This window comes from Mus pahari, chromosome 4 (assembly GCF_900095145.1).
Source record: "Mus pahari chromosome 4, PAHARI_EIJ_v1.1, whole genome shotgun sequence".
Lineage (NCBI taxonomy): Eukaryota > Metazoa > Chordata > Mammalia > Rodentia > Muridae > Mus > Mus pahari.
The window spans coordinates 67,865,706-67,884,217 of NC_034593.1; the positions used below are offsets into that span (position 1 = coordinate 67,865,706).

At 36.2% G+C, this 18,512-nt stretch overlaps 1 protein-coding gene across 1 annotated transcript in view; it reads left to right on the top strand.

The window, feature by feature from the left end:
* Fstl5 (follistatin like 5) overlaps nt 1-18,512 on the top strand; it is a 592,626-nt gene that overhangs the window by 461,753 nt on the left and 112,361 nt on the right. The window contains exons 9-10 of the mRNA XM_021196212.1: nt 3,099-3,260; nt 8,317-8,451. Of these exons, the coding sequence (XP_021051871.1) occupies nt 3,099-3,260; nt 8,317-8,451 (297 nt within the window). The remainder of the gene's footprint in view (nt 1-3,098; nt 3,261-8,316; nt 8,452-18,512) is intronic.

Consider the following 18,512-nt stretch of genomic DNA (forward strand, 5'->3'; position numbering starts at 1 on the left):
CTGCTGAAATTTTTGTATAATGTAATAAATCCACAAGTTTTCATTCACTAGCCAATACTGATTTGCAGTTTTAAATTTTCTTAATTTGTCTTTGTTTTTATTTTTGTAATCCCAATTGAAGCTCCTAACAATGGTTTTGCAAGTATAATTACAAACAGGTTAGCATCTACAGGAAGCTAATCCTGCAAGAGTTCAGACGGCAGGATCTGGGTAGACAGTTCATGCCCCTTCAACTTTGAAACATAGTTTATTGGTTTCTTAGTGATATTATGATGAAATACACTGATAAAACCAGCTTGAGGAAGAAAAATTTAATTGTGCTCATTGTTCTAGACTAAGGGTTCATAATGATAAGAAAGCCATGGCAGCATGTAGCAGGAACAATAAGAAGATCAATCATATTTCAATCACATACAGGAATCAAAGAGAGTGAGTGGGAGTGGAACAAGTTTACAAACACTAAATCCACTCTCAGTGATATTCTTCATCCATCAAGGCTACATCTTTTATTTTATTTTATTTTATTTTATTTTATTTTATTTTTGTTTTTATTTTATTTACTTTCTTATTTTTTATTTATTCACTTTACATCCCACTCACTGTCCCTCCTCCTAGTCATTCCCTCTCACAATCCTTCTCCTATACCCCCTTGCCTTCTCTTCTGAAAGGGTGATGGCCCCTGTGTATCCCCCCACCCTGAAGCTTGGGTATCCTCTCCCATCATGTGTGACTAGGCACATCTTCTTCCACTGAACCCAGACAAGACAATCCATCTAGGAAAACATCCCAGGGACAGGCAACAGCTTTTGGGATAGCCCCAGCTCCAGTTGTTTGGACCCACATGAAGACTAAGCTTCTCATTTGTTACCTATGTGTGCACATGTGAGGGTGGAGTGTTGACACAACCCATGTATGTTCTTTGATTGGTGGTTCAGTGTGTCTGAGAGCCCCAAGGATCCAGGTTTGTTGACTTTGTTGGTTTTCCCATGGAGTTCCTATCTCCTCTAGGCATAGTCCCTTTCACTGGCAGTAGCTTACCAAGCTAGTCTGGATGTCTACTGAGTGCAAGGATCTTCAATTTATTCTCAATTACTCAGATACTTGCCCCTCTATACCTGACTTTTTATTAATGTGCATTCTGACTATTTCACTCAAGACCCACGTTTGTGTGTCTAGCATATTAAAGACTAAAACTGTCTCCTAGCTGTCCTCCTTTCCTTTCATTCTTATTGCTATAGATTTATACTTATTTTATATACCTGAGTTTTTCACCTCTATGTATGCATGTATACCATGTGTGTATTTAATTCACACTAAGGTCAGATGAGAGTATCAGATTCTCTAAAACTGGAATTTATGATTGTGAACCACCATGTCAGTGCTGTCAACTAAACCCAAGTCTTCAGCATTTGGCACCATTGGTTTTAGCCACTGAGCCACATTTTCTACTACCCTCTTCATCTTTATTGATAATTTCCTGTAATGATCCCAAAAAATTGTAATTCAATTGAGATTTAAGTTATTTGCTTGTGTGTTGGTGCTTGCAATTATGTGAGTGATAACCATGGCATTTTCATCAAATTCAGTGATAGAATGAGTTACTATGCTTTCTTTCTTTTCCATTTTTCCTGAAATATGCTATTTATTCCATAAATAGGGATAAGTTATGTATGAATACATTAGTAAAAGACAACAATTTATCACTTGACTGCAACTTGGTACTTTTTTCATTTTATTAATTTTATTTTTGTGATTATAACTTAATCATATCTCTCCCTTCAGTTTCCACCCTATAAACCTTCCCATATGCCCTTCCCCATTTCCCTTCAAATTTATATTCTGCTTTTTCTCTGATGGTTATTGAATGCATGTATGTATATGTATACACATATGTATTCAAAAATATAACCTGTTCAGTTCATATAATGCTACTTTTTGTACCTCTGCTTTAAGAGCTATTTCATAGGATTTATAGTATTTGATTTTTATATTTAGAACTATGATTCAACTTTATTTAAATAATATATACAAACATATAATATATATAATTTAAATATTTTATGAAGTTTGACTTATAATGTTTGACATGTACATTTAGAGCTATGATTTAACTTGAATCAAATTATATACATATTATATATATCATGTATATATACATTTAAATATATTATGAAGGAGTCAAGTTCATGTACCTGGATGGATTAACTGTTATACTGGACATTATCTAGACGTTATGTGAAATAACAGTTGACCATAGTAGTGCCTGGTTATTTCTGGGCTTTCAACCACACTCCACAGTTCTCTGTGATTATCCTCATGTCAGGATCTCACAGCTCTGACAACCAACATGGGGTCCCTTTAGTTTTTATTCTATTTTTTGAGATTATTTTGCCCACTTGGAGCCCATTTTAACTCCTCGTGGAGCTGAGAATTATCTATTACATTTCTATACAAAACTGTATTTAAAGGTTTATTGAGGGTGACTTACATATTCAGATCAATTTAGGAATATTAAATTCATCAATAATGTTTTAATTTTACCAACCAATTGTCTTTATTCATTTTATTTACTTTAAATCTTTGTAATAATGTTTCCTTGTGCTTAATGTAATGTATTAGGTGCTTTAAACAAAATTTATTGGTAATAATTTGGGTCCAGTATAATATTATGTATAACATTTTATTAATTTCTAAATGTACTATTGCAAGGAAATATATTCCTTTCTAACTATGTACTTACTTATTCAAATAACTCAATCCATAAGGTTTTAGTTCATTATAATGCATTTTAAGTGTTAATTTAATGACTAAGTGATCCTTTAGTTGGCCTATTTCACTATTATTTTTTTCAAGATTTTATAGTTTTTGAAACATTATATATCATGTTTGAATTGTGGGGTTTTCTTTTATACATAGACTCAGAATTACCTGTTATCCCCAAATCCCTGGGACATTTTAGTAGATACATATACCAGTAAACTAATTATAGAACCTAATAAAAACATCTAATTCATAAGTGATCATCTTACATTTTTTTCTTCATTTTCAGAATCAAATGTTAAATTCTGATTACTTACCCATGTTTTTCTCCTGTTTAGTTCCTCCAGTTATCCGAGTGTATCCAGAGAGTCAGGCCAGAGAACCTGGAGTAACTGCAAGCCTTAGGTGCCATGCAGAGGGCATACCAGACCCTCAGCTTGGCTGGCTGAAGAATGGGATTGACATTACACCAAAGCTCTCCAAACAGCTCACACTTCAAGGTGCCCGTTTCTTACATTCCTTTAATTAAATAAGTGTGCGCATCTATTTGAGTAAAATTTAGACAAAATTCAAGACAGAACAAATGTGAGAGAATGAGTTACTGCAGCAACTCTTGGGAGTATTAAAACATGGCTGCAGCTAAGATAAAGCTGATAGAATTTTCTAATATGCTTATTGTTGTAAATAATAGTCTTGTCATTGAGATTAATATAGGGTGCCACTATTTTGGCAATAAATAAGCTGTCTAATTTATACGTCATTTGATTAATTGGTCTTCAATTGTTTCTTTGCTCCCTGGTGACATCTTGAGTGTGTTTATCAACCTCTTCAGATTGAAGTGTCACTTCTGGAGTTCTCTGAAGAACTAGGGTTGATGTAGTGGTTAAACATTCCTTTAATCTGCTTTTTTTTTTTTTTTTTTTTTTAATGTAGAAGGTTTTTGTTATTGCTGCTTTTTGTTTTTGTTTTTTATTTCTCCATTAATTTATTGTGTAGTGTTCTGAGTAGTGTGGGTTGCGAGTTGTGGCCTTTCAAAACTTAAAATACATCTTTCTAATCACCTTCTGGCTTTAAAAGTTTCTGTCAAATAATCAGGTGTTATTCTGATGGGACCACATTTGTAATTGACATCTCTCTCTTGCAGCTTTCAATATTCTTTTATATAGCTGTGGCTTTAATACTGCAACCATTATATGTGATAGAAGTTTGCTATGAGATATTCATTTCGTGTATTAGTTAAGCTTTTTAATGATGCCATCAGTTTTTATTGGATTATATTTTCATAAGTTGCTATGAATTTATTATTTATTTATCATTCATTAATTTATTTATTTTTTTTTTGTTTTTGTGAAGCACAGCCATGTCATCTTGATGTTCTCTGGACCTACTTATAATCATTTGCTGGAATTCTTTTTTGAAATTTATTATTTTATCATTCTTGGAAATCATTTTTGCAAGTTCTTCCAGCTAGTTCTCACTGGGGGTCCACATTTGTCCACACCAGGTACAAAGGTACTGGGAAAACTGGACATGTGTGCCAGGTCTTCATGATCCAGTGACACTCACTAGACACCATCAGAAATTTGACCTGAATGGTCAGTGTCTGGAGACTCTTTAGCTGCATACATCAAAAACTAGAGTATAAAATTTATGTATTTATACTGCTTACATATCTGTGTCTGTAGCCTAGCCACAAAGGCTAATCAAAATAATATAAATAGAATAAAGAGAAGTCCAAGCACCCTTCACTCTTGCCCTATTTTGCCCATTTGTCACAGTAACAATATTTTATACATACTTGTATCTGTCTTCTTCCAGGAAAATCAGAGAGATAAATGTTACAAGTTCTTCATTCTATTTGGTTTTTGTTGTTGTTGTAGTTGTTTTGTTGTTTTGATTTTTTGAGACAGGGTTTATCTGTGTATCTCTGGCTGTCCTGGAACTCATTCTGTAGACCAGGCTGGCCTCGAACTCAGAAATCTGCCTGCCTCTGCTTCTCAAGGGCTGAGATTAAAGGTGTGCCCATTCTTCATTCTAAACTAAAACATAAATGTGGAGTCTCAGACAAAAAAGTTATTTTCAGTGATAAATATAAACATAAGAAAGTAGTTTTAGAGAATAAATAAAAATGTTAGATAAGAGGAGGAAGAACAACTTAAGAGAAAAAACTGTAAGTATGCTGCAGATGATGTAGCTTATGAGTTTAGTTCAATACTATGGTTATTTATTTATTTATTTATTTATTGTTATGTTCTTTTGCATTAGTGTTTTAAATCAAATTCTATGCATGGACTGAGTAATTATGTACTATATGATAATACGTGAATGACGGGAAATAAAATATTACCATAGAACAAACATTTTATCAGCATAGAACTTTAAGATATATAGTAAAAAAGAGGAAAATTCATCAAGGAGTCAATCCCCAGGAATATCACGGAAAAAAAGAGAAAGTTAAAATGAAGGACATGTTTAGCACTGTTAGATACATAGAAAGTTCAGAGGAGAAACCTGAAGTCCATCCCAGCGCTGGTCTTCAGCTTGCGGTGATAGTGTTTTGAATAGAAGCATCGGCAACCTTCTCTTAGGTGAAACTGGAAATGAGAAGGAAGAAAGACATATTTTCCATTCCAGGCTCTGGCCCTAAAACAGGATTAAGAAAAGGTAGAATCTCTTGGTGGAAAGTCACTGATTTGAGTGACATATTCTAGAGATTCAGGTCAGGAGAGAGGTGACAGCGCAGAAAGGACCATAAACATCAGGAGGGAAGCAGGGGATTTTATGTTGAAAGAGGCAAAATTTTCTTCAAGAAGGACATGAAAGCCAATCCCCTTTGATGGGCTCTGAGTATCCTTCCTACTTACTGATTTATTGAGAACAAGACATGGCTTCCTGATCATTTCTATTTATTTTGTAACTTAGAAAACAAGGACATTTGCTTTTAATGATAGATAAAAGTTATGCCTTAAGTACACTACTTGAATATTTAGATATTTCCTCAAAAAATAGAAGTCTACAAAAGAACATGAGAGTTTAACTATACCACAGGTCAGATGAATTTATAGCTCTCTTCACAGTATACTAGCAAATGTGATTATATATATACATATATATATATATATATATATATATATATATATATATATATATGTGCAATTATAAAATATAATTATAATTATATATGTGATTATATATATATATATATATATAATTATAATACATATATTTTTTTTCTCAGTGACCCATGTAAGCTTCTCTGTGGAAGATTTATCACAAGCCTTATAAAAATTGTAATAATTCCTTGTCTCTTATCAGATTAAAGTATAACCAGAAATCAACAGGAAAAACTACAGAAACTATCCATATACTTGGACACTAAATAATATTCTTTGGAATATCCCTGGGTCATGGAGTAAATTGGAGGGAAAACTGAAAATTCTTGTAATTAAATTAAAATAGTAGGTCAAGAACCAGGCAGTTTTGAGAGAACAATTTAAAGCTCTAAAGTTATTTCACACACACACACACACACACACACACACACACACACACACACACACACTATACACAGAAGAGAATATAAAAAGTTTGAGAGATCTCAAATAAATAAACTAATGATTAACCTTAAAAAATATCTAGAAAAATAAGCAAAGTCAAATAATAGACAGTAAAATTTTAAAGCTAGTAAATCTAGTAAATGTATCTTGCAGATTTTCTGAGCAGTGAATAGATTTATAGGCTTTTTCTAATTAAGAGACAATGAAGAGGAGATGGAAAATTTCGGGTAAGTGGATAATGGTAAATGAACAAGAAAACATATGGGTCACAGGTATGAGAAACACTCATGAAAATGATGTAGAGTATTGGCGAGGAAAAGAAGCCTGTTCAGAGGAGTGATCAGCTAAACTACAACTGAACAGTGAAAGCTCAAGGCTAAAGATAATTAAAGAAAAAAATGAAAATTAGCAAATGATGTGAAAGAGAAATAAACCTCAGTATCAGTTCTTCCTTGGCGACTCGCTCCCCACTGATTGTTTTTTGGCAGTATATCTACAGGAAAGTGAAGACTGTTGATCTCAATCACTAAGATAGACAAGTTGAGCCAGCTGTTTTCTTCTGTATTAGTTACTTGTGGTTGTTGTGACTGAATAGCTAACAAAAGCATCTTAAGGAGAAATGATTTACTCTGTCCTCAGCTTGGAGGCATACATTCCATTATGGCAGCAAAGGCAAAATGGAAGGAGACTGGCTGGTCATGTTGCTTTGGCAGTGAGGAACTCAACAGTGGGAAGGAAATAGTCTGTTCTATTAAGCATCATGGCTTCTTCCCACTATATTTCCCTTAGAGAGACTATACCTGCTAAAGATTCCACAAACTTCCAAATCAGTGCCACTTTCTGGGGACCAAGTGCTCAAACATATGTATCTATGGAGGCATTTCACATTCAAGCTACACTTTCTGATAGTTTCTGTGGGGGAAGACACCCCTACCTTTTCTCCGCAATCCTTCTGTCTCAAACAACCCGTCTTCTCTAATTCAACCACACCAATTTAACTGTTATTCGCTTGACATGTAAAGTTGTGTTCTAGTCCACAGTACATTGTTCTTGTGGCTGGGAAACAAGGAGCAAATATACAAGATACCAGAGAGACATCTCCATAAATATGAAATGGTGAAAAGAAACATAAAAACTCATGACAGCAGTAGATTACAGCTGTAGAAGTGTGTTGCTTTCATAAAAATCAAATCATTTTACGTGAATGATCTGTAAGAATTCATCCTACAAATCTCAGACTCATCTTATACTTAAGTATCACTTGTATAGATTATTAAATAAGATGTATGAAGGTCCTCAGCATTTGGCTAGCATGTTATACATGATTAATTGCACCTCAGTTTTGCTGTTGGAAAATTCAACTTATCTTTCAAGGATTAGATTAAAATGTTCTCTTTCCAGGATTTGAAATTTTATTCATATTTAAAATAATTATATTTCTGTATCATAGTTTATTTTGGTAAGTTTTTGGTAAAATTTCAGACAGTTGTGACATTATCTCACTGCCCTCTTTAATATTTCCAAATATGTAATAAAGTTTCCTAATGACAGTAGTACACTGTAAACTTCCTTAATGAAACTTGAAGATAGAATTCACTGAATTCATGACAGATTTTCACATGTGTTCCTTTAAGTGAACAGGATTGCTGTTGTTTATTCTAGGAAAGCTGTGTTTAAACATTGGGTTTTAGCTATAAACACATGTAGGATGATAGCTATTTATATGAAATATTTCATATGTAATATAGGGAAAGGTAATGGTATAAAATGTAAAATGTTTGTGCTTGCAAGTGCAGAGCTCTCATCCATGGAATGACGTAACAATGTACAAACACTTGAGAGCCTCTGCAGCAATTTGGCATATCTCCAAAGTATGGAAGCAGGAAGGAAAACAGTTTAATTAGGACAAGCTTAGTGAGCTGTGTGGCTGTGTAATCAGAATGCACTGTACCAAAGCTGAGACTGTAGTTTACAAGTTGCTTTTGCCTTCTGTTCACAGCAAATGGCAGTGAGGTCCACATAAGCAATGTCCGTTATGAAGATACAGGAGCATACACGTGCATTGCTAAGAATGAAGCTGGTGTGGATGAAGACATCTCTTCTCTTTTTGTGGAAGATTCTGCTAGGAAGACATGTATGTATTGAGCCCCACCCCACCCCAGCACACACACACACACACACACACACACACACACACACACACACACACACAGCATATTTTATAGATTTGTACTTTGCCATTTGTAACATGCACAGAACATAAAAACAAACAATTTCTGTTTTCAGGAAGACTGGAAATCTTAAAACACTTAAGTAGTTTGGATGATGTTCGAGAGCAGGTGCAGTTTTCCCTGCAGCATCTGCAGCAGTACAGCAATGGACATAAGATGGTCCAGATCCTGACACCCTGTGTGCTCATGCAAGAATTTAAATCCTTAAAAAATCCCTTTCCCAAACAGTTTGTGAAATTTAAGGCCCTGAAATAATCATCACTGTGTTTATATGTGGTTTTAACTTTGCCTCTTTCTGGATCTGCCAGTGACATAGCAGCCTTTGAAGCAGCAGCTATGCTGTGACCTCTGCAGAAGATCCACCCTATCCCAGTGTCGATTATAGCAAAAATTCTTTGTCCTCATGGCATGGGCCACATGATCATCTCTTGGGATTGGGTAAAAGTGTACTGTACATAAATATCCAAAGCTATTTCACCTATATACCTGTACATATTTATAGTTCAATGGACACTTGAATTTTTGGATTCTGGAGTTGTGATGAACTCAGGCTAATTAGAGTATCCTTCAAATTAAACAGTTCATAATTTCTCCTGATTACAGTTAAATGTATCTCTATTCTGTGATACGGGATAGAGTATTGTTAATTTTATCCATCCTGTTGTGTCATGGCAGTGGCTACAGAAAGGGAATAATTAAAGCAGTACATATGTGTTTGTTAGAACTGAAGGTTTTTATTAAGTGAACTCTGGGCAAAGGCTCAGGTATTCAAGCTCACATTGACCCTAGGGTGGCAGTTTTATGACTTGGACTGGATGCACTTGAACAAGTTGTCACCTCTGCTCATTGATCACTCTTTGACAGTTGTAAATTTTGCAAGTTTCTGATGTTTTGTACCTCTTGTTTGGGCTGTATTTCTCTGAGCCTAATTTGAAACATGAACTGTGACATCAATGAACTCAGGTGAGTATGAGAGAGCAAGAGGAGGCTACTGAGACCTGGCAAGCAGTACAACATTTTCTATACATTGTTTCTGGGAATAACACTCATCATTATAAAGTAATATTTAAGTAGAAAAGTTTTAAGGCAGAAAATGGAAAATGAAAATTAAAGCCAACTTGCTAATAGAAACAAAGGCTGTAATTTCTTTATTCCTTTTATTTTTTCTACTAACTACATTTTTTAACTTGATTTTTCTTAAAACTTAATTATAAAGAACTAAAATCTGGGCTTTTATTTGCTACTTATGATTGTATTCATGAAACATTTTACTTCATTATTCTGATTTTCTTTTTATTGCCATGTGTATGATGTTGCTGTAAAAATATTGACTTTTAGAAAGTACTTATAAAGTTATATTTGGTATTACAGTTATAGAAGAATGCGAACTGATTGAGCTTAAGTGTGCCTAAACTAGAAATTTATTCATCTTTATGTGATAGGTTTCCATGGTCCTAGTGGTGTTTCAGGTACAGTGTACCCTTTTGAAATTCTGAACAGCAAAGTAGAGCTGAACTTAAAGAGGCTATGCTGTGGAAAAGGATATATTTTGGTTATCCCTGTTAAGGCTTACTTCTGGTTTAACTTAGGAACTTAGACACACACATTTCCCCTTGCACATCTGTCTTTTAGAAAACCAAAGAACGTGACAGTCACAGTAGTTGTTTTTCTTCCTATTTCATGCATTTACAAGAAAAATAATAACTTTTTATCTTTTATTTATTTATTTTATTTCACTCCATATTTTATCTTCCCCCCCCCCCACCTGTGTCCATCCTCCAACTATTCCACATACCATACCTACTCCCTACCTCCTGTCTACATTAGGATGTCCCATCCCACGAACCCCTACCCAACCTGGCCTCTAAACTCCATGGGGCCTCCAGTCTCTTGAGTGTTAGGTGCACTATATCTGACTGAACACAGACCGGGCAGTCCTCTTCCGTATTATGTGTTGGAGGCTTCATATTGGCTGGGTCCAGTGTTTGAGAGATTTCAGGGATCCAGGTAAATTGAGACTGCTGGTCACCCTACAGAGTCACCCTCCTCTTCAGCTTTTTCCATCCTTTCCCTAATTCAATCACGGGGTTCAGCAGCTTCTCTCCATTGGCTGGGTGCAAATATCTGCATTTGACTCTTTCTTCTGCTTGTTGGATTTTCCTGAGTGTGGTCATAACAGATTCCTTTTTGTGAGTGCTCCATAGCCTCAGTAATAGTGTCAGGTTTTGGGTCTCCCCTTGAGCTGGATTCCACTTTGGGCTTGTTTATGGACCTTCTTTTCCTCAGGCTCTGCTCCATTTCCATCCCTGAAGTTCTTTCATACAGAAACAATTATGGGTCAGAGTTTTGACTGTGCAATGGCAACCCCCTCCCTCACTTGATGCCCTGTCGTCCTGCTGGAGGTGGGCTCTACAAGTTCCCTCTCCCTACTATAGGGCATTTCATTTAATGTCCCTTCCTTTGAGTACTGAGAGTCTCTCACCTCCCAGGTCTGTGGTGATTCTGGAAGGTCCCTCAACATCCTACTTCCCAAGGTTGCCTGTTTCTGTTCTTTCTGCTGGCTCTCAGGGCTTCAGACCTTTTCCCTCACCCAATACCAGATCAGGTTCCCCTTTTCCTCTTGGCCTCATCCACTTTCCTTCCCAGTTCCCTTCTTCCCTCCCCACTTGTGATTGCTTTCTTCCCCTTCCCAAGTGGGACTGAAGTGTCCTCTCTTGGGCACTTCAGTTTGTTGACCTTTTTGAGTTCTGTGGACTGTACATTTGGTATTCTGTACTTTTTTTTTTCACTTTTCCAAAAGCAATTTCAAAGCAATATTCACTTTTAGACATGGCAACACACACACACACACACACACACACACACACACACACACGACTGGTATAATGGAAAAGAATTCTTTTTGTAATAGAACAGGGTTGGGTCACCTGCCAGTTCTGTGATTTGAACCTGTCACTTGCCCAATTAGAGCTTCATTTCCTTCTACGATAGTAGAAAATAAAAATGAGCAAACTAAGAAGTTTTGGTTGGAATATATATACATACATGTAATTAATGATGTTCTTATCAGACTGGTAAACACACAGGAGCAGTCATCTGACTCATGCTAACTTTCTCAAAATAGTTTTCTGGATCCTTGTTCACAAGTTTTTATTTTAAATAAAAAAAAAACCTGGAAAATCCAGTGACTGGTAGAAATCAGAGCTTCTACACCCAATGATGCATATAAATATAAAATACATGTAGTTTTTGAGTGGATTTTGTGTGGATTTGAGTACGTAAGAATGTTATTGACACAAAAACATATGAAATATTTCTTTTCATATCTAAGAAGAATAAACTTTGCTCTCTGAAAACAAACATATTTTTCTTTAGTACAGATATTGAAATATTTTAAATAAAGGTCAGATTCTCTTCACTCCACGAAATCACTTGTGTTGGAGAAAGTCAAGTCAAAGCTGCGAGTGCAACCACTTCCCATTTAAGAACTGTCAGTGAAGATGGCTGGGTGTTCATCTTCAGCTTCCTTTCTGAAAGTTGTGGTGAAGTATGGAGCTTCAATTTACAGTTTAACACTGAAGGAAGATTTAGTTGCTCAATAAATTGCAAAATACATACTTTGTTTGGTGACGGCCTTGCAGCTCTAACCCAGTTATTTCATACATGATAGGACAGTCGCAATCCTATCAATCACAATTTCCCCATAGTTCATTTTCTAGCATCATGACATTGTGGGGAGAGTAGCTCGAGAAAAGCATCAGAAGGGCAGCAACTCAGAAACGACTTTCAAGTTTAATCTTTTAGGCCACAGAGCTTGATTTTTGCCAGCAAACTCCACTGTAAGTTTTTTTCAGTAGGTAACTGAATTGCAAAAAAAAAAAAAAAAAAAAGGACTCCTAAATGAAACCCTGGCTTTTTTATTTTAAGTTTACAGTGCAGTAAGTAAGATTCAATGGGTGAGTCATAGGTAAACGGGTGATGCTTATAACAGGAATTTGAAGAGGATAACGTGAAGTGCATGTGTGGATTCAGACAAAGGACATATGCTATTTATAAGGAAACATCTTACATTTGGCAAACACTTAACAGATATCCAATCCCAGCAGTGCTCAGCTGGCAAAGTCTCGCCTTAAGGGTTAAAGTACATGAAGAACAATCTGTTGGCCATTGGGAATGTTGAAGCTACTGGCTCCATAAACCCCAGCAAAAATTTTATCATACCTGGCAAAGGATTTTAGAAAAAAATGGGGTTAATATAGCTAATTGATCATGGTAAAACATGATTTATAAGTGTACTATGTTGTAGTTATTTTGTATATTGTATATTGTAGTCTAAAAATATTAAACATGCATTTACAGAATTGAGTACCACTCAGCTATTAAAAACGATGAATTTATGAAATTCTTAGGCAAATGGATGTATCTCAAGGGTATCATCCTGAGTGAGGTAACCCAATCACAAAAGAACTCAAACGATGTGCACTCACTGATAAGTGGATATTAGCCCAGAAACTTAGAATACCCAAGATACAATTTGCAAAACAAATGAAAATCAAGAAGAAGGAAGACCAAAGTGTGGCTAATTTGTCCCTCCTTAGAATGGGGAACAAAATACCCATGGAGGGAGTTACAGAGACAAAGTTTGGACCTGAGACGAAAGGATGGACCATCCAGAGACTACGCCCGGGGAACCATCCCATAATCAACCACCAAACACAGACACTATTGCATATGCCAGCAAGATTTTGCTGAAAGGACCCTGATAGAGCTGTCTCTTGTCCCTGGCAAATACAGAAGTGGATGCTCACAGTCATCTATTGAATGGAACACAGGGCCCCCTATGGAGGAGCTAGAGAAAGTACCCAAGAAGCTGAAGGGGTCTGCAACCTCATAGGTGGAACAGTAGTATGAACTAACCAGTACCCCCAGAGCTTGTATCTTTAGCTGCATATGTATCAGACAATGGCCTAGTTGGCCATCATTGGGAGGAGAGGCCCCTTGGTCTTGCAAACTTTATATGCCCCATACAGGGGAATGCCATGGCCAAAAAGTGGGAGTGGGTAGGTGAACAGAGCAGGGGGGTATAGGGGACTTTGGGGATAGCATTTGAAATGTAAATGAAAAAAATATCTAATAAAAAAATTGAAAAAAAAATGGTGTTCTGAGACAGAGCTGCTGTGCATACCTTTGGCTGTCTTGAAACTCACTATGTGGACGAAGCTATGCTCAAACTAATAGTGATCTGCCTCTGCCTCCTAAGTTCTGGGATTAAAGGTGTGTGCCACCACTGGCTGACCTCAAAGAGCCCATTTCTGTTAACAAGAGCTAATATACTTGTATAAGTTTTTAATTATGAAACAAAAATTAAGATGCTTGAAGGGAGTTTTATTTTTAGAAGTAAATTGGTTCTAATATTGGATGCCTACTCTTGTTAATGCCATTTACCAAATGGCTTCCTCTTCTGAATTCATTTGTAGCACTGTATCCTCGTATTGCCAAAGCTCTTAAAGGTCAGTTCAGAATGTATTATCTCTTCTGCCATCAGTCTCCACATCCGTTGGTATAGTATAGACTTTCTCTACCACTGTGTTGCCTGTGCTACAGCCCATAAAAAGGTTTACAAGCCTTAACTTGGGGATTCCAATAGAAAGTTTACCATTCTGTCACTTTATAAGAATGATTTAAATGGGTTAAATTCTACATCAAGTTGCTTATATGAATAAACCATTTAGACATGAAATTCAATATGTAAAATTGCAGTAGCTGTAATTTAACTATAAAGACTTAAATATATGATAAAATGCAGTTATTTGTACAAAAAAAATCTTAAAACACAATTTTAAGATCATAGTTTCTTTAAAATGTGTGTGTGTGTGAGTGTGTGTGTGTGTGTTTGTGCGTGTGTGTGTTTGTGTGTGTGTGAGTGTGTTTGTGTGTGTGAGTGTGTGTGTTTGTGCATGTGTGTTTGTGTGTGTGTGTTTGTGTGTGTGTGTGTTTGTGTGGGGGGGTGGGGGGTTGGTGGGGGTGTGTGTGGGTGTGTCCGCATGGGTGCAGGTGCCATAGTAGTCAGAAGACTGTTTTGGATCGTCTGAAGGTAGAGATACAATGCTGGTTATAGGCTGTCCCAGATGGATGCCGGGACCTGAAATCTAGTTCTTCAGAAGAATAGCAAGCTCTCAAATCCCCTAACCCTTTCTCCAGCTCTGCCAAACCTTTGAAAGATACAGAAAAGTTTATGGTATGTTTGTCTATTTTAAAAGAAGAAGAAAGTTTCGAAGTGGCTTAAAGCTTGCAATTGTTTGAGTATGATGATGCAAACCTGGAGGCAGAGCTGATTCTGGTATTCCAAGCACATAGACCCGTCTATGAGAAAGGGGACATGCATAAAGGAAGGCTGTATGGATTAAAGGAAATATTGTGCATGGCTCCATGAAAATAATATAACCAAGTAAACAGTAAGTTCATTATGAAATAAATATCTGATAAGCTTTTATTATTCTATAGGATTTATTTTTTTCACCAGGGAAAATATTTATGATATTTAATTTGGCCAAAACTATCATATCCATTAAGTAAATTATATAATAAATCTTTTCAATTGTTTCTACCACATGCTCAAATGATCTGCCTTATCATTCAGTATCTGAAGTCTATACTTATAAAAATAACATTGTTTCCAATGATATTGATTTAAACCATTTCTAATATGTGATCAATTTTTATGATAACTGCACTGGATCATGTAAAATGGAAGTATATGATCTGAATGTTACTAAATTGTCAGGTTTATAGCAGTTGTGAACAGTTACAAATCACTATTCCCCATGACAAATAAACATGAAATCTATCTTATTTTACTATATTTCCTTGAGTTTATATGTACTTATTGTACATTTGAGATTTGCTAGCCTGATAACATATTACAAAAAGCACATTTATTATTTAATGATATATTTTATTTATATAATTTTGGGCATGATAATTAATTTTTATGCAGTGGCATTGTTCAATATAAAAATCTCTATAAAATTTGAAGTAAAAGCAAAAAATAAATAAGAGCAATAAGAAGAAGTTATGGTTTGTGTATTTTAGTGAATCTGAACAGCTATCAGAAAGAAATTAGTTAAATAAATGTGTAGAGCTTTGCAATGGAATGCTCAGTTATTATTAAAATTAATGATGTGTGTCTGTGTGTGTTTATATTTAAAGATGTACACAGTCTTATGAAAACAAAAGTGTACATGTACTGGTTCTCTAAAATTACATTTAAAACTTCTAAAATATATTATAGAAAAAAATCCAAAAATAGTGCTTTGAAGATATCACAAATAAAACCAATGTTTATTTATTTGTATTTTAGAATTATTGAAATATTTCTAGTGATAACCTTAGAAAACAATTTACTCTTCTCAGATAATTTTTTTAAAATCCATGAGATTTTTGTTGATGGTGTTGAGATAATTGCATTCCCTTTGAGTGTCTCTATTTCTTTTTCTTTCAATTTTTTATTAGATATTTTCATTTATATTTCAAATGCTATCCTGAAAGTCCCCTATACTCTCCCCTGGTCCTGCTCCCCTACCCACCCACTCCCACTTCTTGGCCCTGGCGTTCCCTTGTACTGGGGCATATAAAGTTTGCAAGACCAAGGGGCCTCTCTACCTAATGATGGCCAATTAGACCATTGTCTGCTACATATGCAGCTAGAGACACGAGCTCTGGGGGTACTGGTTAGTTCATATGGTTGTTCCACCTATAGGTTTGCAGACCCCTTCAGCTCCTTGGGGACTTTCTCTAGCTCCTCCATTGGGGGCCCTGTGTTCCAACCAATAGATGACTGTGAGCATCCACTTCTGTGTTTGCCAGGCACTGGCATAGCCTCACAAGAGACAGCTATATGAGGGTTCTTTCAGCAAAATCTTTCTCGCATGTGCAATAGTGTCTGCATTTGTCGACTGATTATGGGATGGATCCCCAGGTGGGGAAGTCTCTGAATGGTCCATTCTTTCGTATTAGCTCCAAACTTTGTCTCAGTAACTCCTTCCATGGGTATTTTGTTCCCTATTCTAAGAAGGAATGAAGTATCCACATGTTGGTCTCCCTTCTTGATTTTCATGTGTTTTGCAAATTGTATCTTGGGTTTTGTTTTGTTTTGTTTTGTTTTGTTTTTTACTTTTTTTGAGACAGGGTTTCTCTGTGTAGCCCTGGCTGTCCTGGAACTCACTTTGTAGACCAGGCCGGCCTCGAACTCAGAAATCCTCCTGCCTCTGCCTCCCGAGTGCTGGGATTAAAGGTGTGCGGTACCATGCCAGGCTATCTTGGGTATTCTAAGTTTCTGGGCTAATATCCACTTATCAGTGAGTGCATATCAAGTGACTTCTTTTGTGAAGAAAAGGATGATATACTCCAGATACATCCATTTGCCCAAGAATTTCATAAATTCATTATTTTTAGTAGCTGAGTAGTACTCCATTGTGTAATGTACCACATTTTCTGTATCCATTCCTTTTTTNAGGGACATCTGGGTTTTTTTCCAGCTTCTGGCTATTATAAATAAGGCTGCTATGAACATAGTGGAACATGTGTCCTTATAAGCTTAGTGAACTCTCTGTATATAACTGTGTGCTTAATTTTCTTTTGAGTTATCATTTTATTCGTTTATATTTCAAATGATATTCCCTTTCCTAATTTCTCCTCCGCAACCCCCCATCCCATCTGCCCTCTCCTCCCTCTATGAGGGTGCTACACCCACCCACTCCTGCCTCACTGCTCTAGCATCCCCCTACACTGGAGCATCAACCCTCCATAGGACCAAGGACCTCCCCTCATATTGATGTCAGATAAGGTCATCCTCTGATACATAAGTATCTGGAGCCATGGCTACATCCATATATATGCTTTGGTTGGTAGTTTAGACCCTGGTAGCTCTGGGTGGTCTGGTTAGATGATAATTTTCTTCTTATGGGGTTGCAATCCCCTTCAACTCCTTCAGTCCTTCCCCTATAACTTCCAATGGGGTCTCTGGGCTCATCCAATGTTTGGCTGTGAGCATCTGAGTATTAATCAGGTGCTGGTAGATCTTCTCAGGGAACAGCTATACCAGGCTCCTGTCAGCAAGTGATTCTTGGCACCAGCAACAATATGGGGCTTTGGTGTCTGCAGATGGGATGATTCCTGGGTAGGGTGGCCTCTGGATGGCCTTCCTTCATTCTCTGCTCCATTTTTATTTTAAAAAGTACAATCATAATTGTTTCATAATTTTCTAAGAGTACTCTGAAAAGAAATAAGTCAAATATAATATAAATATACAAAGAATAAAGATAACATGTGTATCTTTGAAACAGCCAGGTAGGCATGAGAGGTTGGAATGAGATACCTTGCTTTCAGTTTTGTGATGTCAACCTATGTCATGTATATTTATTAACAATGTGCAGAAATGTTAAGCTACTACATACATAACCACGTGCAGATGAAATGTCAACCTGTGCTGTGCATTCTATTAACCATGTCCAGAAATGTCAACCCATGACATGGATTCTTATTAACCATGTACATGGAGGCCAGTTATATATCCATGTCCTTTTGACCTATGACTTCTTAACCAGTGACCGTGTTGGGTCGGTAGAAATCTCTTTGCGAATGTGGACAACACACATATTCTCCATAATTGTCTCTAATTCTGACAGGGATGGACTGTGGGGGATGTGCATGGAAGAATGATTACTCTGAATCCCTATTTTACAACAGCATTCATGCTTTCAGATATGCATTACACATGAAGTTTTAAATATTAAATATCTAAAAAAAAAACCCCTAAATCCTTCATGAAATTATATCCCCAGTGTAATGGCCCTCATTTACTTTTATCACTGTCTTTCTTTGAGTGTATTTATTCTCATTCCTACCATTTTGAATGCTGAATCTGTGCAAAGAGTAGATGAGATACTTAGGTTCCCATCTTTAA